The 25,568-nt window shown below is 36.6% G+C and overlaps 1 protein-coding gene across 1 annotated transcript in view; it reads right to left on the bottom strand.

The window, feature by feature from the left end:
• Positions 1 to 3,725: 3,725 nt before the first annotated feature.
• mslna (mesothelin a) overlaps positions 3,726 to 25,568 on the bottom strand; it is a 36,694-nt gene continuing 14,851 nt past the window's right edge. The window contains exons 8-37 of the mRNA XM_073856635.1: positions 20,722 to 20,933; positions 20,480 to 20,619; positions 19,974 to 20,092; positions 19,738 to 19,893; positions 19,440 to 19,648; positions 19,240 to 19,325; positions 16,243 to 16,373; positions 16,043 to 16,168; positions 15,736 to 15,926; positions 15,544 to 15,635; positions 15,120 to 15,252; positions 14,899 to 15,024; positions 14,700 to 14,817; positions 12,547 to 12,762; positions 10,944 to 11,114; positions 10,686 to 10,838; positions 10,546 to 10,595; positions 9,381 to 9,513; positions 9,202 to 9,284; positions 8,986 to 9,115; positions 8,717 to 8,907; positions 8,512 to 8,602; positions 8,291 to 8,414; positions 8,002 to 8,189; positions 7,761 to 7,916; positions 7,533 to 7,666; positions 5,261 to 5,406; positions 4,911 to 5,005; positions 4,556 to 4,802; positions 3,726 to 4,409 (exon numbers count right to left, since the gene is read on the bottom strand). Of these exons, the coding sequence (XP_073712736.1) occupies positions 4,321 to 4,409; positions 4,556 to 4,802; positions 4,911 to 5,005; positions 5,261 to 5,406; positions 7,533 to 7,666; positions 7,761 to 7,916; positions 8,002 to 8,189; positions 8,291 to 8,414; positions 8,512 to 8,602; positions 8,717 to 8,907; positions 8,986 to 9,115; positions 9,202 to 9,284; positions 9,381 to 9,513; positions 10,546 to 10,595; positions 10,686 to 10,838; positions 10,944 to 11,114; positions 12,547 to 12,762; positions 14,700 to 14,817; positions 14,899 to 15,024; positions 15,120 to 15,252; positions 15,544 to 15,635; positions 15,736 to 15,926; positions 16,043 to 16,168; positions 16,243 to 16,373; positions 19,240 to 19,325; positions 19,440 to 19,648; positions 19,738 to 19,893; positions 19,974 to 20,092; positions 20,480 to 20,619; positions 20,722 to 20,933 (4,236 nt within the window). The 3' untranslated portion in view covers positions 3,726 to 4,320. The remainder of the gene's footprint in view (positions 4,410 to 4,555; positions 4,803 to 4,910; positions 5,006 to 5,260; positions 5,407 to 7,532; positions 7,667 to 7,760; positions 7,917 to 8,001; positions 8,190 to 8,290; positions 8,415 to 8,511; positions 8,603 to 8,716; positions 8,908 to 8,985; positions 9,116 to 9,201; positions 9,285 to 9,380; positions 9,514 to 10,545; positions 10,596 to 10,685; positions 10,839 to 10,943; positions 11,115 to 12,546; positions 12,763 to 14,699; positions 14,818 to 14,898; positions 15,025 to 15,119; positions 15,253 to 15,543; positions 15,636 to 15,735; positions 15,927 to 16,042; positions 16,169 to 16,242; positions 16,374 to 19,239; positions 19,326 to 19,439; positions 19,649 to 19,737; positions 19,894 to 19,973; positions 20,093 to 20,479; positions 20,620 to 20,721; positions 20,934 to 25,568) is intronic.

The raw sequence follows: 25,568 nt of genomic DNA, 5'->3' as shown, positions 1-25,568 counted from the left end.
TATACAGTTAAGAGATTTGACAAGATACTTTGTCTGCAGATGGTCATCAGGTCAGCAGCTGTGTATGTCACAAACACATGTTAAATATATTTAAGTTTATAGATTTATAACATGCATGTTAACAACACAAACATTGAAAGAGATTATCATAAACAGTGTTGTTAAACTAGTTACAGTAATTCTATACATTTTGAAAGGAGCAAGTAGTAATAAGTAATACAGTACATTTTTTAGTAACTACGCTGTAAAAGAATTCCATAGAAATTGCAGCTGGGTTGCCGGTAACTTATCGTAGATTTAAATTTATGTTTTTTACTGGCAACATTTAGTTCAAAGTTAAATGAACATTAAACATTTACAAGTCTTTGTCTTTACAGGCTAAGTTTACACGTGGGCGGCTATTTTCATAAACGAACATTTCAACCTCTCCGGTTTCAAAAATAATATCGTCCACACATGTCAGTTTTCAGAAAAGTGTTTATTTACACGTACCCGTGCACATATGCCGTCAAGAGAAGCTCAAGCCCACGTAAGCCAATCACCGGCCGCGCTGGTGGTGACGCGAACTGGTTCTTCGTGTTGGAGGGAGGAGTTGTTGCAGTATAGTGATCGATGACGTCAAAGTACCGCGAGAGCGAGTTGAGGAATCACACGTAGAGGTCTAATTTCGAATTGCTCTCGTGGTACTTTGACATCATCCGTCTGTCGGTTCTTGCAGCGCCGCATGAAGTCAAACACGCGTAAAATTGCTGACCTCCAAGCACTCGTCTCCGCTCCTCGACATAATGGAGCAGCTGTATTTGCAAATACAAACACACGAAACGAGTTTGCGCGAACATAAATGTGATCTTGGAAGCGTTCAGAGTAGCAGTCACATGTAAACATAGGTCGCACTATTGACGTAGGTGCGAGCTCTGGCGCATACTGTGTGACATTGCCTGCTTAAACATCGGTTTGTCTCAGTTTACATGCAATCTTGCAACCGAAGATTTTCAAGATCTCCACTCTGGCCGGAGTTTTTAGAAACAATCGGTTTCAGAGGCGAGTTCTCCGTTTGCGTGTAAACGAGGGGCACAAACGAAGGTAAATCTCTCAGTTTTTAAAAAGAACCATGTACGTGTAAACAGGGCCACAGAGTAAAACTAAAAAAACAGCATCATGCAAAACATTCTGGGAAACAAAATCTGAAGCATAAAACAGGTTGATGATGATTTCTGGTTCCCAGAATGCTTTGCATGAGGCTGTTATTGTATAGTTTTATTCTGTAAAGATAAAGACTTGTTAATATTTAAAATTTATTTAACTTTGAACAAACTCTTGCCAGTAAATAACATAAATGTAAATCTACGGTAAATTACCGGCAACACAGCTGCAATAACATTGTAATTTCTACACATTTTTTTTACAGTGAGCTCAACACTGATCATGAAAAATAGATAAAATGTGTTTTATAGACTAACCTTGCATTTAGTCAAAATGCATAATCTAGAAGCCCATTTATGTTTGAATATTGCAACATCAATCATGTCCTGTCAGATAGGACCATAGACTGTAAAAAAAAAAGATGGACGTAGTGTCCGTGACATCACCCATAGGTTTCTGAAGACTCGTGGATATCAAAAAATGGGGTGGGATGTGGGTGAATCTGGGGTGGCTGGTTGCTGAAATCCGATACTATAGAGGGTATGCATTGACGTCACTTTTCCACGTGACCACGCCTGAACTCGCCCTGTTGAGTGGCAAATGATTCAACAAAATGGCTGGTTATCATAGCGGCTGCTGCGAAAAACGCCAGTAAAACTGACTTTTATCAGCTTAAATTTAGTTGGACTTGATAGCAGAGGTGGACATACTTAGTTACATTTTCCAAGCATCTGTGCTTTATTTGGGTGTTTGTATTTGGGAAAAATTTTACTTCAATACATTCTAAAGCAGGGGTGGAGAACCCTGGTCCCGGAGGGCCACTGTCCTGCAGAGTCCAGTTCCAAGACCAATTAAACACACCTAAAAAATCTAATTAAAGTCTTCAGGATTACTTGGAAATGAAATTCAGGTGTGTTCGATTAAGGTTGAAGCTAAACTCTGCAGGACTGTGGCCCTCGATGCCCACCCCTGCAGTGGGCATAACCGCAGTCATTTTCACTGAAGGTGACGTCACGTGCATATCCTCTGTTGTCCACCTGCACAATCCTATACTTTACCCTAAAGGGCGTGAGACGCCAGGCAATCTGTTTCTACCATAGACTGTAAAAAAAGATGGATGGCTCTCTTTCATTGGTGATAAATGAAGCCGCCAATGTCCCGATACGGCGCTGACATCTTGGGTCTTGAGTCTGCGCAGTAGCGATTTCGGGACCAGTCCTGCGCAGTAGTGAGCAGGAAGTAAAGCCGCGAAATCAAGACCCCGCCCATGCAGAATGCGCGTATCACACGATATCACAGCTGTCAATCATGACGTGACACCACCATTTTTATATCATTAAATAACTAACTAAACACTATTTTTAATACAAACATTTGAATTAACATCAGCGTGATAAAAACTACAGTAAATGGCAGAAACCAATTTTGGAAAAAAGATAATTGAAGTGTAATTACATTTTTAGTTGGTCTCAAGTCCCATTGAATAACATGGGGAGGCGGGGTTTATGACCTATACTGGGACCAGTCACTGGGGGGGCGATTGAGACGTTTTGGCTTCACTTTTCAGGGCTTGTGCAGCACGCTTGGTTTCTACAGTAGTCACGCGCAGTGGTTAGCGGAGCCTCTGCTGTTTTTGTTACTTCACCAAAATATTCATGCGTTGATGAACCGCGGTTTAAATACATACCGTTTCACGTTTTTACCGTGAATTGTTACATTCCTAATCGTGAGCATCCAACACTATTTTTCCCATCCTTCTTATGTAAACCTTGTGCATGCAAAAGACAACTGAAAAGAGTCCAATCTCAACATAACACCAACGTTACAGTCGAGAGATGTACGCACAAACATTAAATTACACAATAAATTACTACAGTGCTAAAACAAAATGGTGACTGCTGAGTTAGCGCTATATGCTAGCGTTTAGGCTGAAGTTCTACTATGGCTGGTGGTACAGTTATGTTTTGCAGGTCCATACATAAACACAAAATTACCACTAAGAAACGTCCATTTCCAATCTTTGAACAATTGGTTGTTCCTTAAAATTTGTATCTTTATTTGATACAGGCTCAAACATTTAAGGTCTGTTTACTTTATGTGAGCCTCATGAGTCTTGCTGTAAAACAGCCAATCAGAGCAGAACTCAACATTGATATTCATGAGTCATGATCCTTCCAAATTAGGTAAATTATTCTAGGGAAAAATCCTAGGGTTGTAAATAGACATGTTAAACCGTCTCTGGATCATTTTTGCACTTCATAAAGTCACATAACTTCTATGTAGATATCAGAGAATAATTTAAAATATTGTATCAATGCATTCTTTGGCACCTTTAATGCAGCCCTGATCAGGACTAGCTTGTTCTCACCATTTGTAGCCTGAAACCAAGGCCAATCATTTAGATATAATCAGACCTAACATTAAGTGATTTTGAGCTTGACCTAATTTTAAAGTAAGAACAAAATAGATCACATTAGTTCTTGGTGAAGAAGAGTAGAAAGAAAAGAAGGAACTACTTCATTTGAGAACACATTTCACTACTACTGTACAACAACACAAAAGGGTTTGCACCAACAACTGTATTTGTTCATCATAGATTACCTTTTATTTGTTTCTGTAGTAAAGATGATATTTTACTTCATCAGGTATGATCATTGTCACAAATAAACAGGCACCATTCATAGAACTTGTATGCAATGTTTGTGTGATTTAAAACAAAGAAAGATCATTTTTAATGTTAATGTTAATTGTTTTGGTGTAGAACTTAAAACAATCAGAGGTCAGATTAAGTTTCAGTATAGCATAGTTATAATTCTAGTGATTATAAATAAATTAAACATCCATTTAGTGTGAGACATTTTTTTAAATCAAAATGCTACATATTCTGTCTGCAAATTTCCTATTTTAATGAATAAAATACACAATTACAATGTCACTATTAATATCATGTAATATTCAAAAGTAGATATGTTCCATAATGTTAATAATATCAGTTCTAAATAACATTAATAGTGATAAATATAGAGAGGATATTCACTGGGATCAATAATAATCAATTGTTATCATCATTTTAAACAGATTAAGTATTTTTCTTTATATACATATATGTTTATATTGATTCCAGCAATATAGTCTCACACCATCTTAAAGATGATTACACGTATGTCTGATTTGAAATCAGCGGTGCTCTGTGATCTCCACTTTGATGATGGTAAAAATGAGTACAATAATGGTGAATGAAAGTGACCATTTGCTGGGTCTGATTCCTATGAAAACAAAAGATTAAGAAAGGGGGTTATTGCTTTGAAATAAACAGCAACATTTATCCAAAACCAAGTATATGACATGGACTGATATATACAGATCTAATGGAGGTTTCAGGTTTAATTATAGCATGTGCACGAGACCATACCTGGAGCTCCTGAAGAGGTTGTTTTAGGGGTGGTGGCAGCCACAGTTACTGTTGTAGCATTTGTAACAACCGAAGAAGTAGTTGGTGAAGCGGTTACTTTCCCTCCAGTCAGTGAGATATTCAGAGTATCCAGCTCCGACTGCAGCCGCGATTGTATCCAGCTTTGCACGGTCGTTTGATTTTCATATGTTTTTAGATCCTGCAGATTTACCCCAAGAAGCCCCCTAACATCAGACACGGTGAGATTCTGTAATGCATAAGCGGGGGTCACGTCAAGTTAAACACACAGAGTGAATGAAGCATAGAAAATGAGGGAAAGCAAATGGCATAACATATAATGTCTTGCTGTGCTCACCTTGACAACGTCTGTATCCAGTTTCATAAAAGTGGTCAAGCTCATGGTGACGTTTAAACCCGCTAGAGTCTTGATGTATGCTAAATCTGCACCCCCTGAAAACACAGAACCAGTTAATACTTGCAGTGAACTACATGTCCTTCAGCCTGCACATGTGCATTCTGTGGGTCTAAACCGACATTTGGTGCTCCTCTATATAGCTCAGTGGTGGAGCATTACATTAGATACACAAAAGGTCATGGGTTTAACCGAGGTAACACATATATTGATAAAAAAAAATGCACACCTTGTAATGCACCGTAAGTCGCTTTGGATGAAAGCGTATACCAAATGCATAAGGGCTTGCTTACCAATATAGGACTCAATAAGCTGAAATGCTCTGAGGATGGCACTTGACGCTCTGGTAGATGAAAGGGGAAAAGCTTGTTTAGCTACGGAGAAGAGCGCTTTCTTGTTATCAGACGAACATTTTGTCACATCCAAGGCATCGGCTCCCCTGTAATTGTGAAAATGGAGAGTGAGCATAAGCGTTTGAATGGATTACTGGCTTCACAGATGATGAAAAATAACTAGATTATATAATGTGAGAAAATCTGGGTTAACTTTAAACATATACCAAAACTGTGACAATAAAAGTTTTAACCATTTTGGAATCCATTCAGCTGATCTCCGGGTCTGGCGATACCACTTTTAGCATAGCTTAGCATAATCCATTGAATCTGATTAGACCATTAGCATCATGCTCAAAAATATTTTTCCTATTTAAAACTTAACTCTTCTGTAGTTACATCGTGTACTAAGGCTATGTTTACATTAATGCATTTATCCTTTAAAACGCGTTACTTTTGCTACGTTTACGCCTTTCATTTACACACCAACGTTTTCCACCCTCATAAACGGATTCGTTCGCAAACGCTGCAGATCCTGTTTTAGTTTGAGAACTCAGACGTTGTGCTGCAGTTTAAATGAACGTAGACGGAGTCTTATGTAAACGAACAGCTGATGTTAACGTGACAGCGCATCATTTTCAACGTAAAAATTATTTTTATTCAGGTAAATGGAGGTTTGCAACGGAGGTTTTGGCAAAAATAGTAAACATCTATCAACCAGCTATTATAAACGCTATCTGATTGTTAACATGTATTATAGATAATGTCTGTTTTATATTTATGTTTCAGTATTGTTGGGTTTGAATATTGTTTATGCTTTGTTTAAATTTAGTTAGCTTATTACGAAAGATAGACTGTAATTTTAAACGCCATATAGGGCGTTGTAAAGGCCAATATGAATGGAGAATTGTAATGGGTCAGACATTATTTTCGAGTTTAATTTAAGTTTTGTTTGCTACTTTAAAATGAATTTCATTTAATATAATTTGTCTCTTAATTTTAATCGATGTTTTGTTGATAAGTTTTGTGAATATAAATTAATAAAAACAATAAAATCAACGTCATATTAATATTTAATGCTCGTTTAGCCAATTGCGCTTTTCGCTATTTCTGTGTTGCTATTAACGTCATATACATTTTTATTAATTAATAGCACGCTGAACAGCGACAGGTAAGGGAAGCTAAGTTATTTGGTGTTTACCTCTAATTATGTTTGATTGAAGTTTGCATTTGCTGAAAAAATTTTTTCCTTCAAGTTCGCTACTGTTTAGTACTGTTCACTTGAATGCTTCCTTTTTAAATCATAGAAACCTTTCTGTTTGGTTTATAACATCAACATTAACCTATTAATCATATTAATATGTTGTAGGGTGGAGCTGAAGACTTTCCCAAACACATTTTTATAGGTTCAAAAATAGGCTAGTGTCTGTTGTAGTTGCCGGCAAAGAATCCAAGTATGAATTGTTGTCAATATCGCACAGCCCTAGGCTGCATAAATGCGCAAAGGTAAGCTATTATTAGAGTAATAAGTTGTTTTACACTTTTATGCGCATGCCCAGTTACGTGATTGGTCATGTTTCATGCGTTTATGGTGGTGTATAGTGTGGATGAAGATTCTTTTTAAAGTGCCAGTATAAACAAGGATCGTTTTCATTTTAAAATGCCGTTTTTAAACGCAAATTCTTTAATGTAAACAGGACCAACGTAAAATTAAGATAATCCTCTGCTATTGAAAGTTACAAAGGGGACTATTTTCAGGCAGTACGTAATATCATTGCGCCTGCTGCAGCCATGTTACGGCAACAAAGTCCTTGATTATTACGCCAGAATGAGATTATAGTTCCTAGCCACATCGACCCAGAAATTAGCAACTTTAAATTTTCCGTCAGTCTTAGTACACAATGTAACTACCGAAGAGTCAAGTTTTAAAATATCGAAACTCTTATCGAAACGTTATTTTTGATCGCAATGCTAAATGGTCTAATAATCAGATTCAATGGATTATGCTAAGCTATGCTAAAAGTGGTACCGCCAGACCCGGAGATCGACTGAATGGATTCCAAAATGGTAAAAATCAAATGTTTAACTCTAGGGGAGCTGGAAAATGAGCTGCCTTTGGGTGCTTTGAAATGCTTTAATTGAATTACTTTATTACTTGACTAGCACACCAGAATAAGATCCAGCATTATCTATTAATTTGATTTTATAGAAATCCAACAAAAAATTGACTTACTTAATGCTATCAGGTGATATCGAGCTCAAGGTGCTGCTATTCAGAGAGCAAAGGTTTGGTCCTTTCACTAGATTCAGCTCAGTTGCAGTCAGATTATTGTTAGCGTTTAGGTACTTCGTAATGATTAGGTTGCTCTGAAACACAAATTACAGTGGCAATATAAAATAAACATCTCATCCCAATATTGTAATAATTGATAACAAATTAATACAATTAATACATCTTTACCTGTCCAGAGGTCCATTCGCCATTGTTTGCATCCATCAATGCACCCAGTGTGTCTGCTTTTGTGATGTTCCATTTATTTATTTCACCCAATGTTGCATTTCTGGACACTGCACCCAGCACCTTAACCTGACTTTCTGAAAGGCCATTTGGTGATATCTGATGGATCAGAGAATGCAAAACATTCAAACTGTCCTGGATGTTGATGCTGGATTTCAACAAACCTTAATATTTTCAACATTACCTCATTGAGTTTGTCCAAAATGATTCTCTGAAAATCACTTATGTCGATTTTCTCACACAGCGCAGCAAGGTTGTCACTTGCTACCTGAGCACTCATACATAGCTTGAACTGTGTTGCAGTATATCCAAAGGGGAAGGCGTCATCACTTATCTCAACATTTGTGATGTTGCCCTTAGTACAGGTTTCCCCTTAAAACACAAGTGATCGTTATTATTTTCAGAAAAGTATTAAGAGTAAAACAAAAGATTTATAAAAAGATAAGAATATAAACGAGATCAAGACCGTATACCTGCCCTGGTGGGCGCTGTTGTAGTTACAATGAGAGCGTTAAACAGTCTCTTCATTCGTGGTTTTGGGGTGTTATTGTCACGCAGTGATTTCAGGAAGGTTTTCAAGAACTTGGCTAAATCGCTCTGTTTAAACAAGTATAAAATGCATGAGGGTTCAGTCCATGTCAGAAAGCGTTTCTTGTTTGGCCAAGCAATGTAGGATGTTTGTATTTTACTGTACCGATTTGAATGATCCCCAGAATTTTTGCGAGAAATACAAAGGAAGATTTCCGAGATCGGCAAGTGTTTTCTGGTCCCATGTGCTTGGTGGTCTGAAAAATGCAAGTGTTGTAAATTAATTACTGTGATTATCTTTTCGTAAAGTATCGGACCTGAAAGGATAAACGTGCAGAGCATTTACAACCGACTCGATAACGATAACTTACCCGTATGTTGTATTTCCAGCCAAGAGAACCGTTTCCATGGCTGCCAACTGCAGGTCTGAGAGATCTTTGCATTTCTTCAAGTTTTCAAGGATTTCAGGGTCAGAGTTTAAAATGTAGTCTTTGCTTGCAGCACATACCAAATTGCCCAGCACTGCCAATTCTGTTTTCTTGATACTTGTTCCAACAATTTTCTAAAATAAAATGATGAAAATGTAAACATATAATATGAAATAATCTCTAAATGATTTTCATCATCTGACATTACTTACAAGGCAGCCTTGAGCATTACTCCACAAAGTGTCCCGTTTCCCTTGCAGTTCGGTCGAGAGGACTGAGAAATCGGCTAATCCTACTTGAGTAAAATATGATGTACAGTTGCTACTTGGGATCGCGTTATAACTGAAAAGGAAACAGAGAAAATATTTGATCTATACACAATCATTCTCTGTTAAAGTGTTATTTAGAAGTTTACAAATAACACTTACTTGTAGTACAGCAACATATCTCTAGGATAGTTGACAAAATCCAATGGCAAATCATTTTTGACTAAGTTGTACATGCACGTCAGCTAAAATGTTTTTGAAACAAGTCACGATTATTGAGTCTTGTCTTCAATCATCACTCAATACATGTTAAAACAATTTTCATTTAGGTAGGCGCTTACCTGAGACTCACTCAGTACGACCTTAGGTCTGTCTCCTCTGTGACGGCAGGCCTTGACAAATCCCACGGCTTTGACTGTTGAGTATGTCTGCACTCGAGCACATGTGAATCCTTGCAATACATCCACTGACAGTCTGTGGACAATCAACAAAAGTTTTTTCACCATTCTTTCTATCAGTCAGTGCCGGTCCTAGATGCTGGGGGGCCCTAAGCAAACCTTTGTGAGGGGCCCTCTGTCAGTGCATTCATACCCTGATAGCACACATACAACTCGGACACATCTATTTGATGTCTGTGTTTACATCTGCAAGACATCTTATTTAGATTGCTTTCTCATCTGCAGTACATCTGTGAGACGTCTCCTAAAAGATGTCATATAGACATATTGAAGATGTCTGCAAGACGTTTTTAGATTTAGAATCTTACAGATGTACCTGTGCTATCTGGGTAAAACACATTCAATGTTGCTGTTAGTTAGTTGTTAACTAACCACATAGTGTATCTTATAGCTGTATATTATTCCCATATGCACACTACTTTGAAACACTGACTGATAAACTTGCTTATTATAACATGAAACATGTATTTGCTGTAAAGTTGTTTTGATTTAAAATGTGTTGTGAGAAGCACTAAAAATAAACCTGATTTAAATTTAAATAATGTAATGAATCAAATTAAATTAATTATATATACATCGTTTTAATGCTTATTTAAGTTAAATTAGCATTTCATTTGCAAGTCATAAGCATATTATAACAATTAACCATTAACTAAGAATAATAGTCAACATTATAATTGTTAATATTCTGAAATACGTTTTTATGACGCATATGCAGCCTACAAATGTGACCTTGAGAAACGGCCTGCATGTTGTCCGAGTACATATCAGTGATTAAAGAAATCATTAAGTATTTGTAAAAACCTGCATACATTCGGAAGTTTGCAAATTATTTAAATTATAGCTCTTGTTTTCATTAAACATAATAATAATTTTTATTTGGTATAATGGTTTTAAATAATTCTGAGATCAAGGGTGCCCCCTAGTGGTGCGGGGCCCTATGCAAATGGCATAATTTGCGTATGGGCAAGACCGGCACTGCTATCAGTGCTAATTCAAAATGCATTTTTATCAATGATTTAAAAATGTCATTTTCAGAAACACTTACTGATCAGAATCATTAAACGCATCAGCGACGGTATCGAAGAACAGAACTGCCTATAAAGAATTTAAAGCAAATCAATTATTTTACCAGAAAATACTTTTTATTTATTTACTTATTTATGCAGTGTACTATTTTCACAGTACCTGTTCAGGTTTCCACTTTTTGTGATTAAATTGTTTCTTAACATTTTCATCAGCATTGGGGGGAATAATCAGAAGGTTTCTTGGAATTTGCAGAGCCATCTCATTGGGAACATTTTCCATTAGAGCAGACACAGATGTGCTGATGGTGATAATCTGAGGATAAAAAGACAATTAAATCTATAAAATGTTTGTCCAAAGTATGGTTTCGATACACAATAAGCACCCAAAACGTGCAGGAATCAAGTTTACACACAGTACCTGAGTCACATAGGTCATCTGAATAATCTCTGGGGCTACGAGTATGTTTTTAATAAATGTTGGGTTTTTAGATGTTTCAAGAAGTTGTTGTGGAGCAATAGCAGTCAGCTTTTCTGAAGGGATTCCTCCAATAAGAGATCCTAGACTCTCCAAACTGCTGCTACTGTTGAGCTGAAAATAAAATATTTTTTAAATCAATATTTCATTAGCCTCTAACTTTTTTTCTCAAGGTATGGATCAAACAATATAATGCATCAGTGGATGGAAAATGACTGGAAAATGTCTTAAATTATATCCTTAAGTGTGCACTTTCAATAATATATCGTGCAAATGCGCGTTTTCTCAATGAATGAATTTGAATGAATTACGGTGAAATGCCGCCACATCCAAATGCCAGAGGGCGCTCTCGTGTAGAAACGCCATTTGTGCCACAGAAGAAGTAGCATTATAAACGTTATTCCAGGAAATGTCTGAAGGGATATTTATATCCATATATATGTATAAGGCTAGATGTCTTACGGCCGAGTCCCTAATGGCATCACCAGGCGGCCATCTTACCACGGGGCGCTCGCTCACTTGTACCATGGAGTTTAATGGTGCAGGTACTTTTAAATGACCATAACTTGCTCAATTTTCTAACGATTTTCAAACGGTTTGGTTTTTTACACACGTTATTAACGTGGCTATAATTCTGGATGCTTGCTTTAACATGTTTCATGAATTTTTTATTATTTTTAGTATAGGTAAGCAGTGTCATAGGTACATCTTTGACGTTTATAACAAACCAAACCGTTTGAAAATCGGTAAAAAATTAAGCAAGTTATGGTCATTTAAAAGTACCTGCATCATTAAAACTCAATGCTACAAATGAGCGAGCGCCCCGTGGTAAGATGGCTGCCAAAATGCAGACGTTCCACTCAACCGGGCAGCAGCGCGGACGAGACATCTAGCCTTTATACATATCTATGTTTATATCGCTCTTCTTCAAATTGTTTCAGGTATTTTCATGATAATACAAATATTTTGAATGATTGCGTTTGCGTGTTGCTTTTTTAAACTCACGTCATACACGACTCAATTTCAGAATCAATTTTAGGCAGGTATTTTTAATGGGAACGCGATGTATCGTCACAGCTAGGGTGGCCATTCGTGCCAGTTCCGCCGGACACGTCCCAAACATGTTTTCGGGTTCGTTCTCCGGAAGTCGCGTTGGTCGACCGCATGCGTCATCAAGGTTTAATATTTCCGGTTTAATTTCAGAAAAGCAACCGTTACATTTCAAGGTAAGAATGAAAATACAATGATTGTATGTCTTAAAAGAAATAAATCTTAATTTTCTAATGTATTTTAACTGAAATGTGAGAACCTCGATGACGTATGCGTTCGAGCAACGCCACTTCCGGAGAACGCACCCGAAAACATGTTCGGGACGTGTCCGGCGGAACTGGCACGAATGGCCACCCTAGTCACAGCCCTAGTCATTATTCATTAATCTACCAATGCTTTTTAAGCATGAACCGCTGAAAGAGAAAAATAAACTCAAAAACAAATTTAGCCAAGTGTTTGCCCCAAAAATGATAAAGTATACTTGATTAAAGTTTACCTGAAAGTTTCCATTAAGGATCACTGTTATGATGGCCTGGGCCTGTCCAAGATTCCAGCCAGTTGCACTGCCCAATGTTGAGAGACTATCGATTATAACTGATGGATCTGCATTGGTTATTTGTACTGTGGTTAGTCCGACACTTTCTTTTCCCAAGTTTTTAATAATATCAGCATTTATGGTTTTTGGTAATTTTCCAACAAGGACAGCAGATATCTAAAAACATGGATTATTGACAGGTTAGTAAGGATAGCAAGTATTATAGAGTACTTTAATTGTTAAAATACTAATTTTAACAATAATTTTATCTAATTTTATAAAATCTAATTTTATGCAAAACAGCATTAATGGCATAATGTTGATTATCACCAAAATTATTTTTAACGCAACATTTGTTGATTGCTGCTATGGTTACAGTGAGACACTTGCAATGTTAAATGGCAAAATACACAATTTAAAAAGTATTGCGACAAGACATAATCTTTACTGTTATACATGTTACCAGGGGTGCGTTCTCCGATAACGTTGTCTCTTAGCGCGCTACGAAGACTCTTAAGTTAAACCTTAACTACAGGTATACCTTTCCTACGTGTGTTCTCCGAACTATACCTTAGGATGTTGCTTAAGGTAAACCTTCTCAAGTTCGACCTTAGCGGGTGCTGTCCATGGTGGAGGTGCTGAATAGGTTGATATCGATTGCTCGACAATCAATTATTCACTTCATGTAATAGGTTTCGCTGCGTTATGAGATAGCGGTGTTCTTTATTAAATAAACATTTTAGAAATAGTTCAAGTTAAATTTATTAGGAATATCTGGTAAAAAAAATATTTCAAATTGCAAACAACTAAATTCAACCTTCTATATTTTATATCAAACCCGTGCAAAACCCGCAACTTTATCTCTAAACATATCATGTTTAAACTGCTCCAATTCATCCGCTATGCCTTGAAAGGATCATTTATATAAGGGGTTCCCAATAAGTACGTTGCACGGAGGAAAAAAGTGGGTTGTGCAAGTACTTGGCTGTGCATTACACTTAAAGTATATAAAAACAAACTGCTGTTGTTCATTAGTTCACGCGTTTATTGTGCTTGGACACTGTATGCACAAGCAGCGCGTTAACAATGTGGATAAACCTTAATGGACGCATTTCTGGAGCCTGTCTGTCTAAATATAACATATCAAATATTATATAATAGCCTATAAATATATAGTATGATTGCTTTAGATTTTAGCTTTGATTAGTTTTAATGTGGAAATTTTGTTGACCTTTGACTATACAAGCAGTAATTAAGTGCACAGTTTATTTTGAATGTTTATAAAGAATATGGCATGCAGTTGCCTCAAAGTTATAAAACATTAAAAAAACTTCGATGCAAAGTCGAATTAACATTAATAATCATAATTATTTTTTGTAATTTTACCCGATTTATTTATGCAGCTAAAATACTAGCCGTTAGACTAAGATTTAACGGATATGAAATGCACAAATGAAATATAGGATTCGCTGTATAGCTGCCATTTTCACCAACTCCATCACCCAAAATATCTTTTTTAAATAGTTTCTTAATCCTGTAGCATTTAATAGTTCGCAGTTGATGTCCCTTTGGAAAACATAATTAAAAATCTAACAACCATCAATGTAATGATGTCTAATTATGTAAATGTTTTATTATTTAAATATAAAAATATTTGCCTAATTAAACACGGAGTGTATTGCATTTTTTTTTTACAAATATTTAGTTATATAGACTGCAATGTAAGCTTTTATGAAAGTGATGGCCCCTAGTGGAGATCATGTGGGATAACGTATAGCTAAGAGTGCTCCAGACCAACCTTACGAACGAACGACTTACAGAAGTGATACGTAACTAAGAACGTTTCGGAAAACACGTATTAGCGATAAGGTACAGCTTAAGGTACAACTTAAGAACGACGTAGCGTTAAGGTAGTTTCGGAGAACGCACCCCATATTTTTATTGAAATAAATTGGCTTATTAACGTTATCCATGCAAAGTTACATGCAATAATACAACTTTATTACCCTGACTAACAATGGTAAAGTAATGTTTGTTGCTATAACCAACACTATCCCACAATGGGTATCAATTGAAGTTAAACCTGACACATTTTTTATTGGATTAGTGCTTACCTGAGGATCCACATCGGAGCAAGATGTTTTAAAGTTTGCAAGAATGACATTAGTCTGATTTTCATTTATATTAGTGAAGACTGACACAGGGGCATCGCACTGCAATGTCGAAGGCAAGCTAGTGGAGCACAAAAAATGGTTAAAACCTTGTTAAATTAACTGAATAGACATTTTCTCCAGTTTTCCTCTTCAAACGTACCTAAACAGATCAAAGTTGACGTTTTGCAGGAAGATGAGCTCAGTGTAGCGGCTTAAAACTTTTTTGGAAATTCCTGGTTGATTGAACAGCTTTATGTTGTCGGGATTCACGCTGAACTGTTTCATCTGCGAGTCACAAAATGTGGGAGAAATGAGATGAGTGTTGATTTTCCACATTGAACAATGTACAAAAGGTGAGCTGAGGGAAATATTCAGTTCATCGTGGTCTCGGGCCCGAAAGAGTACAGATCGTCTATGCTCACAAAGCTGATGAAATTGACACCGATGTAATCGACGAACCACGAAGTTGAGTTCAATCTTGGGTCATTGACACTGAAACACTTTGGTTGAGAGTCTGAAATTGGATGAAATCATATTAAGCACCATCAATATTACTGTAAAAATAGTATCCATATAGTAAGCTATAAATGTGACCCTGTCTTTTAAAACAGGCAAAATCTAATGAGTTAAGGAGGATCGATGTTTCAATTACTCGGTCAATATTAATGATATCAAGGTTATATTTTCAAACAATGATCTTAACATTATGTAGAAAACAGTACATCACAAATATAGCTGGTTTGTCACAAGCAGGGTCACATACTTGCATTTAAAATTACACTAGATACTGATTATAAAAATTCACCTGTAGTCAGATATGTCTTAATGGCGCTGTTGTATATATCCGTACTGTTAAGCTGGGAAGAATTAAAGAATTGACTGCCCAAAACATTCACCCTAAAAGAAGAAAGTACGGTGCATGAGACTTAATTTTCAAACCTCTGAGGAAACACATTTGGGCATAGCAGTATTATGTTAGCAGCTTAATAACACTTACATTTTCTTGTACGATTGGCACGATGCATTCATTGTGTCATTTGACCCTAGTATATCCATGTTCAGGAACTGCAAATAGAGCCTAAGTCTACGATCAAACCACAAGTCAATCTCAGTTTGATTGTCACTGGACAATGCGAGAGGCCAGACGCATGGAAGGATCGTGCTTTTAACATTATCTGGTACGTCCACCTGTTAAAAGAAATATCAACTAAATTATTATATGTACCGTACCACCATAGATATGACATAGAAAGCTTTGTGTTTTCCTCCACCTGAATGGATTTTTAACAAAAAGCAGAACTTACAGTTTCCAAAAACACGGGAGTTTTGACCAAGTTTTTGAAGATGACACAGATTTCTGTTTCACCGTCCACCACATTTGGTTGTGCGAGGTAGTTTCCTAGCTCAGGAGGAGCTACAGAATTCACAATCTGAAATAAACGAATAAAACGTCAGTTCACGTCTACAATGAAAATAAACCCGTAGAGCCGACTATGAAGCTTGCCTCTGTTATGCGAGGTGGTGGTATCAAAGAGAGAAGGGTGGTCACGTTTGGAAGAGGCCCAAATCCCAAAAGGCTTCCATTTAAGAAAGCGATGAAGCTGTTGTTTCTGTAGCACCTCAGAGGAGCTGGCCCTGCAAGAAAAAGAGATATAACTATACCAAATTCTTTACTGTAACATATGAAGAGTTTGGTTCCAAAACGCAATAAATCCATTTTGACAAATTTTGGTAAAAACGTGTTTTCTATACCAAGAAAGTGACAAGATGAAAACAACTATTTTCTGTTACAAACTTTCACACAGCATCTTTAGGTTATAAAAACATAAAAAATTCAAATCCATAAGTTGATTTTCAAAGATTTATTATAAAAACGGATTATTTTTTCCACAAAATGCAATAAATCCATGACAAGTTTTTATTCAAAATGCTATAAATCTATTGAATCACTAGCCTATATAAATGTGCATTCATCTTTGCCATGTTATATTCATTTAGTTGACTAGTTGTACACACTAATTAAAAATATAAACATTAATGTTATTAATCAAAACACTTACTTTGTCATATTAAGAACCCTGTCATTGCGGTTACTTGACGTCTTCGCTTAACGTCTTTCACAGCGATCGACTGTAAAATGTTTTTGGTCCTGCTCGATTTTCATTGACTTTGAGTAAAATAATGTAAAGTTTTTCATAAGATCCTCTGGGGTCAATGTGTTAGCATGAGAAGCTTGATGCTGTCGGGAGAACAAGCACCCGTCTCCCGGGTGCCTCTCGGGGAGGTTGTTAGATGCTGATGGCTTACGTTTCTTTCCCATCACAGAAAACCATCACAGGTTTAGCGATGCAATTAAAGTATTATTTTGTTTTGTTTGTTGATCACGTAGTACAAAGTAGATGAGGAAAACCAGGACTCCGTGTACTACGCGCGTCCGCCATTGCTTGTTTACATTGCGTGAACGGTGGGCTGTAATATCAGAAATGGAGTTATTGCGTTCTGTAAAAAAGTGGGAGTGGCGTTTGTCGCATTTTGGGAAAAAAGGGAGAAAAGATGACAGAATAACACGGCGGATATTGGATTTTGCGTAAAATTAAGAATTTACTTTTAACTACTGACCTGATATAATACTGATTTTGGCAGTAACTCATTTTTTTCAAAAATGGCGTTTATTGCGTTTTGGAACCAAACTCTTCATATATACAGTACATTCAATATAAAAATTATTTCTCGCTACAAACTAATTGGGGTCAAGCCCAACTGATAGAGGACAGTCCAAATAGTCACCACACCAAATTTGGAGTCTCTATGTCAAACCCGCTAGCGCCACCAACAGTCCAAATTTGCACTTAAATTTTTGGTTATAACTTTTGACCTGTACGTCGTAGAAACGGAATTGGGTCATGCTGATTCAATTGCACCATGTCGTCATTTTCCGTCATGCAAATTTTTCCGATATTTTTAACTGTTCGTAAAACCTACTTTTTCGAACTCGTCCTAGAGCTTTTGTCAGATTCGCGTAAAAATCAGTGTGTAGCATCTAGAGACACCTAGTGTTCACGAGATTTGAAAAATGGCTCATGCCGATTCGATTCCACCATGTCGTCATTTTCCATCATGCAATTTTTTTGATATTTTGAATTGTTCGTAAAACCTACTTTTTCAAACTCGTCCTAGAGCTTTTGTCCGATTTGCGTAAAAATCGGTGTGTGGCATCTAGAGACACCTAGTGTTCACGAGATTTGAAAAATGCCTCATGCCGATTCAATTGCACCATGTCGTCATTTTCCGTCATGCAATTTTTTCGATATTTTGAATTGTTCGTAAAACCTATTTTTCCAAACTCGTCCTAGAGATTTTGTCCGATTTGGGTAAAAATCAGTGTGTAGCATCTAGAGACACCTAGTGTCCAGAAGATTTGAAAAATGGCGCATGCCGATTCGATTGCTCCATGTCGTCATTTTCCATCATGCAATTTTTTTGATATTTTGAATTGTTCGTAAAACCTACTTTTTCAAACTTGTCCTAGAGCTTTTGTCCGATTTGCGTAAAAATCGGTGTGTGGCATCTAGAGACACCTAGTGTTGACGAGATTTGAAAAATGACTCATGCTGATTCAATTGCACCATGTCGTCATTTTCCGTCATGCAATTTTTTTGATATTTTGAATTGTTCGTAAAACCTACTTTTTCAAACTTGTCCTAGAGCTTTTGTCCGATTTGCGTAAAAATCTGTGTGTAGCATCTAGAGACACCTAGTGTTCACGAGATTTGAAAAATGGCTCATGGCCATTCGATTGCACCATGGCGTCATTTTCCGTCATGCAAATTTTTCCGATATTTTGATCTGTTCGTAAAACCTACTTTTTCAAACTCGTCCTAAAGCTTTTGTCCAATTTGCGTAAAAATCAGTGTGTAGCATCTAGAGACACCTACTGTTCACGAGATTTGAAAAATGGCTATTTTTGCTTATAACTACTTCATAATTGACTCTAAAATCATGATAGTGGTATTTTGGTTTTTGGTCGGCCATTTAGAATTTTGTCATTAAGTTCCGTATTTGACGAATGCAATGGCATATCGCTACAAAACTTGGAATGGTTCATCAGTGACATGTTCTGAAAGCCCTTGTAAACATTTCAGCGCCCCCCTAGTGGTCAAGAGATTTTAGGCTATATCTCTGGATCACTTTATCGTATTTACACCAATTTTGGTGGATGTCATCATAAGCATGACCTGAGGCAAAATCCATTGTTTCGCCACAACGCCACCTAGTGGTCTCAAGATTTGTGAAAAATGCTATTTTTGCCTTAATCTACTGAAAATTTTGATCTAAAATCATGACCGTCATCACCAATACTTCATTCTGTGCCCTTTTTGGCTTGAACCCAGTATATTTAATTTTTGATTTGCGTCTTGAACCGTTTTTTTTTTTTAGAAATAATCATAACCCGACCATCTTCGATGGAATAGATTGCCATAAATTTCACATAAAGAAATACCTCTGAAGGACAGAAGAATGTTATTGTAGACTGCATTTTTGGTATTGTTTGGCATTGAAGGTCGGACAACATCTAAAAGGTTCACTCTGTTAACAAAAATGGAAATTGTACATTTTAAAGTGTGTTCATGAACTGGTCAGGCTATGATAAAATGTACAGTAATATTCACAAGATTTAATGTATACAGAATAACCACTTACGCAGCTTGAGTGATGTTGCAGTCTCTTGTGCCGAGGATGCCGAACAACGGAGTGACGAGGCTGTCGGTAAGGTTGGTTAGCAGAGGATTCAATCTAGTATTTATCCAACTGAGAACTTCATCATTGCTGGTGTTTACATTAGACAGGTTAGCTCTATTAAATATCTGTTGTATCAATGTGGTTTTCACATCTTGTGTGAGCGGGACACCCTGATGATGAGAAAAGGTAAATGATTGCAGGAATACGTTTGAATCTTTTGTATGATTCGAGTCTATATTAATGCCTGACTTGTACACACCTGGACTGCTGGGGAAAACAGGTCAAAGAAAACACCCAACTGGCAATCCTTAACATACTGCATCGTGGTGTTGACACCTGAAGGGTCTGTCAGTGATCCGGGAGTGGCAGCAAACTCAGATAGTTGGCTCACAGTCAAAGAAGGCAGAACCTCAACCTATCAAAATTTAAATGTCATTTAAATGATTTGTTTTTAATAAAAATGGATGAATTATAAAGATAATACATAACACTCACGGCTGAAAAGTTTCTGTTGAGTGTCTGAAGTGCCATTAGACGAGCTGACCGCGCAAACGGACCAAAGTTTCTAGCAAGCCACTGTGAGGTGTTGACTGAATCTCTAAGACATCTGGGATCTAGAATGGGCAGAAGAATTTTATAGTTTTATATTTTTATATATATATGAATGTGTGAGTGATGTGACAGTTGTGGACTTGCTGAGTGTCAGTTTGAGTCAAATATGGACATTGTCTAAGAGGTTCATTTAAATCAGTGGTTGGGTTTGTCCAACATTTTTTAAAGTGTACTCTTGAAAGACCCTATTTACACATTTCTTTGTCACTAATAATGAATTTTTAAATATTATCTAAGTCACTCACGGTCATATTAGCATACCACTTTCAGAGAGCTTGAAGTTAAATGTATCTGTTTTGTTAGAAGTAGTTTCTTGTTGATTTATAATGTCTCTGATAATAGTTGAAAAATCCCCAGTGTGGTCGATCAGCATAACATTTCAAACTCACCGTCAGTGTCGTTGCGAGAGAGGAAAGCATTAATGAATTGTGTGTAGATCAGATCCTGTCTTTGGGTGATAGTTGTGGATTGCAAGGGTTTGCAGACATCTTGGCCGTCTTGTGGAACTACATTTACGAAAGCTCCAACACTAAAAGTTTACAAACATATTCACTTACTATTTTAGCAGCTGCAGTACTGCATTGTTACTTCAGACATAATAATGATAATTATTAATTAAAGATGAACTCACATTCTGCGATAAGTTTCACAAGTTAGGTTTTTGGTGCTGAGACAGGACAGAGCTCCTTGAGATAGTGATGGTAAGAAGGGGGTTAGTCTTCCCTGAAACCATGTGCCAATGAAGGCAGGATCTTTCAGTCTCTGAGGACTCAAGCGATCAATCCGGACGTCAACGATCACATCCAGAACATCAGACAAGGAGACGTTGATGGGACTCTGGGCCTGATATATTGAAGAAATGCACACTATTAGATATATATCGTTGGCTTAAGTGATGTATAAATACATGTTAATAATCACAGATGTGTCTCAATCATGATCATCATACCGTGTTAGTGAATCTCTGCAGTGCATCATCAAGTTGTGTGCCGAGTTTGCTGAAGAAAAGTTTCCAGGTGTCTTTTGACACATTGCTGGACAGTGAACACGCCAACAGATCAGCAACTTGTTGAGGGTTCAACTTTGAAAACTGATGCAAAAAAGAAAACAATGACACACACATGCATAAATAATATCAAGACGATGACATTTATTGAGTTTCTTTAATATGATATTACCATTGGCAGACAGGCAAACTGCTGGACGCTGAAGTTGCAAACATTTAGTGATCCTGTTGCATTCACAGTTACTGTATTCAAGAACTGACTCAAAGCAGAGCTGTCGACCAGAAAAACAGAAAACATTTAATATAAACTCACATTTGTGTATTTAGTGTTTTAAACTTTTAGATAAAACATCTCACCTGTTGACACTTGCACAGATGGCAGCTTCTGTAAAAGAGAAGAGAGTCAATGTTAGAGAGCTCATAACATCTAAAATCATTCAAGTTAAAATCATAATAATATCATCAGAGTCATTTACCATTTACAGGAGTTACTGCACACTGTAAGAAATGAAAACAAACTTTATTAACTGAAGTAAAGACTGAAATATAATAAAACAGATATAAATAAAACATGAACATTATCTTTTCGTCTATCATCACTTACTTGACTGGCTCTCAATATGCACTCTGGAGAGAAATAAAACAGAATTCAAACTTTAAGGATCTTGTTGTTATGAGATTATTTGAGAGCACATTTGCTTTGTTAATTGTGTGTCTCACCATCAGGAGGAATCATCATTATTGAATCTCTAATAGTTAGCAGAGCGTCAGTCTGGTTAGGAAGGAGTGATGATAAAGTCTGATCTATTCTGTCAAAGATGATTCACAGAGAAAGAAAAACACAAATTTAAGCTAATGTAACCTGAACATTCATTGTTTTAAATATTTTCAGTAAACCACTTACATGTTTCTGTAATTGTCACAACTGAAGTTTGACTGTAGGACAAAAGAAAGTTTGCTGTCAACTTTTTAAGGATAAACAATTATACATTTTAGCATGTTCCCAGATAGCAATTTTGTTCCGGCCCAGCTCCGGCCCACACAACCAGTTTTCCTCGGCCCAGATACAATGAAGAATGACGGCCCTACAGTGGGCCAGTTCTGGATTACAGACAATAGCCCATAACTGGGCCAGAACAGACTAACCCCAGTTATGGGCTATTGTCTGTAATCCAGAACTGGGCCACTGTAGGGCCGTCATTCCTCGTTGTATGTGGGCCAAGGAAAACTGGTTTTGTGGGCCGGAGCTGGGCCGGAACAAAATTGCTATCTGGGATAGTGTTCATGACATGTCATTCAACATGACTATTTAAATGTAGTTGTAAAAGAAGCATTCACTGGCTTTAAATATGAATTGCTTTAAAAGCCAATCACTTTAAGTCATGCTGATGTGTAAGCTGATAGGTTTGTGAAAAATAAGACCATGAACTCAGCCTGCACCTTTAGAGTTTCATGACTGAACTAGGTATTTGTTTTGAACAATACACTTGTATTATTTAAACAATAAAAGAGACTAAACATTAAGTATTTCTTCAAACTAGTTAGTAAGTTACCGGGCGTGCTTGTGTCTGAAGAGAAGGGAGGAAGTTGTTGAGTTTGTTAGGTGCTTGAAGAAGGAAGTCAAAGACTTTTCTGAGGATTTCGTTTCTGTCTCCCGCTCTAGCAGGAGGTGTGAACACCAAATCATTCCGTTGCATCGGTGTGAGGAAAGAAAGAGCATCCAGCTGAAAATAAGATAAGAGATATTTATCTTACACTGATTTACAGCATTGACATTTTTCAGATTATATACAGATTTTAAATATGTAAAGGCAGCCATTATTTTAAAGAACCCCTATTTTCCTTTTCATGATTTTACATTTCTTTTGGTATGCAAATGTAGTACATGTTAATGATATGCAAAGTTACAAATCCCAAAGTTTATGATGATGTAAGTTATTGTCTCCAATTTGGGCTTGTATTGATAAGGTAATAAAGACGATATTATCTCCTGTTGGGAGCTGATCTTCCAAATATGGTAAGAAGAGTCACATTAACAGAACATGATTGAGGTATTCACAGTGTACTGGATAGATGGCCAATCGGAGCACGCCATGCTTTCTCAGAACAATGGCCCACATTTATCAAAAGTGCGTACACCAAATTTCCAGCGTACACCTGGCGTACACCCAAAACCACGATGACTTTGAGATTTATCAATGTTGACGTTGGCGTACGGCACGCTCAAATCCTACGCCAGCTCAGGAGGTGGTGTAAGCACTTTTTGAGTTAGTGCGGAAATGCGCAAACAATTCCTAACACCACAAAACGCCCTGACAAACTAAAATATATGATATATTATGACCCACTGTAAAAAAACAACAACAACATAGTAATTATAAACATCAGTGTATATTTTAAGCAACATGGACTAATGTTTAATTTGTGTGACTTTACCAAAGCATTTGATTTGTACGTATATGTATTCCTTCAGTTGAGAGCCTGTGCGCTTTACCTGATGTTTCAGAGCGAGCATGTGAACGGAGCTTAGTGGGAGCGGAGCGTTGAGCGGTGCGGTAATATTACCATCAAAGCGCCTTTCCGAAAATTCCGCTTGCTCAGCACCGCTCGTTGAACCCAGAACGCCCTTTGATAATTTGCTAGTTCGAGAATCTGTAAAAACGTCTAGCAATAAGTTATGGAATTCAAGCCTTATACATAAATGTAAAGTAAAAATCAAAGTTAAGATTGGACAGGAAGAAAAAATTGAAAGGGAGTGCGGAGAGACTGTAAGAGTTAGCAAATATTCATCCTGAAATCACATTGCAAGAAAGCACAAGGATGTGTTACGAAAACATGGTAATAATGCATCAAAAGGTAAGCTAGTTACGTACCATTCGATGATAAATAGCTACACATGAATAGTTAAGGTAAAATGCTTGTGTTGAACGGAGCCGTAAAAACCATGGCCATGATTTATCTTTTATGCTACATTATGGACACTTATTTTTCTTATTTAGTCTAAAGTATGGCCATACATTTAGAATTAGTTCAACAGTTTGTTTCTTGGAATTAATTATTATAATATTTCGTAATTACTATTACAATTATTATTACTTCAAATTATGAATTAGCCTAGTAAAACATGAGGATGTCGTGGAAACAAATTGTTAATTTGAATTATATCCGGAGCTCCGTATCAAACTGGATCTTAGCTAACAAACAACTGTATGTAAATACAAAACAACACACTACAAAAGGTACCTCATCATTTTAAAATATTATTTAAAAAAAATTAACTGAACCATTAAGCAGACATATAATTTAGATGTAGGCAACAGTAAATAATAATAAAAATAATAATAATAATAAATAATTATTCTTCTAAATATCAATAAGCATCATAAATAATAAAAATAATAATACAAATATACAAAAATGTCATGCAATTATTAATGCGTCTTTAATCCCACTATTTAAACTCCCAAATAAAACAATTGTATTTCTTTCCACTTCGCTGGTTTCTCTTCTTTGCCGTCTTCCGTGAGTCAGTGTCGTAAAATGAGGGCGTTGGAGAGGTGGAGACTTGAATTTATATGGACGTGTTATTCTAATCACGATCGTTTTCAGCCGCGGCATTTATTGCGTACACCTGAATTGCCAAGGTACGCACAGCTTTATAAATCAGGCGGTGAGAGGAGTGTAAGCATAATCTTACGCCAACATATACGCCCGTTTCTACGCAAGAATGATAAATGAGGGCCAATAAGCTTTGTAGAAATCAATGCGTTTCAGAAAGGTGAGGCATAGAGGAGCAACAATAATGCACGGTGTGTGGAAAATAATGTTTTTTTAACCATAAACTACGTAAACACATTGCATTACACCAAATACACTAAATAATGTAATTTTTTGCAAAGTAATATGGGCTCATTAATCATCATTGATAATCTATTAACTCACGGCTGAGAAATTGCTGCCTAAATTGTAGAAATCTTGAAGTTGTGCTAACGGAGAGAAAATCCCAAAGTTCTGCAGGATGAAGTCCACACTGTTGTTAAATGGCAATGTGCAGTCACCACCTGAAATAAACAATAATAGTTCAAGAACTGGCTGAACTTTTAAAGAGACCACCTAAACTATTTATATGAAAAATCATAAGACTAACACAAGAAATTATCATTTTAAACATTGTAGATCTATAATGATTGTTTTTTTATGTTCATACCATATTTACTTTATTCATGGATCAAGCTACATCATTATTGTAACATCTTCACAATTTATCAAACAGGAAAATCTACCTGAGTTCAGTCTTTGTGTCAGGAATGGACGAATGAAGTTTGTGTAGATCAGCTCTTGAGTCGGATTGCCCATCGGTCCAGTATTATCATTTAGGGCCATAAAACTTGAGAAAGTAAAAGAGTTTGAGATATAATGAGGCAGTGATGCATAATTTATATCTGAAATATTACATCTGTATTAGACTGTTT

The sequence above is a fragment of the Misgurnus anguillicaudatus genome, chromosome 19 (assembly GCF_027580225.2).
Source record: "Misgurnus anguillicaudatus chromosome 19, ASM2758022v2, whole genome shotgun sequence".
In the NCBI taxonomy this organism is placed as follows: domain Eukaryota; kingdom Metazoa; phylum Chordata; class Actinopteri; order Cypriniformes; family Cobitidae; genus Misgurnus; species Misgurnus anguillicaudatus.
The sequence above is the reverse complement of the archived record's forward strand: the minus strand, read 5'-3'. Positions and strand labels throughout refer to the sequence as shown.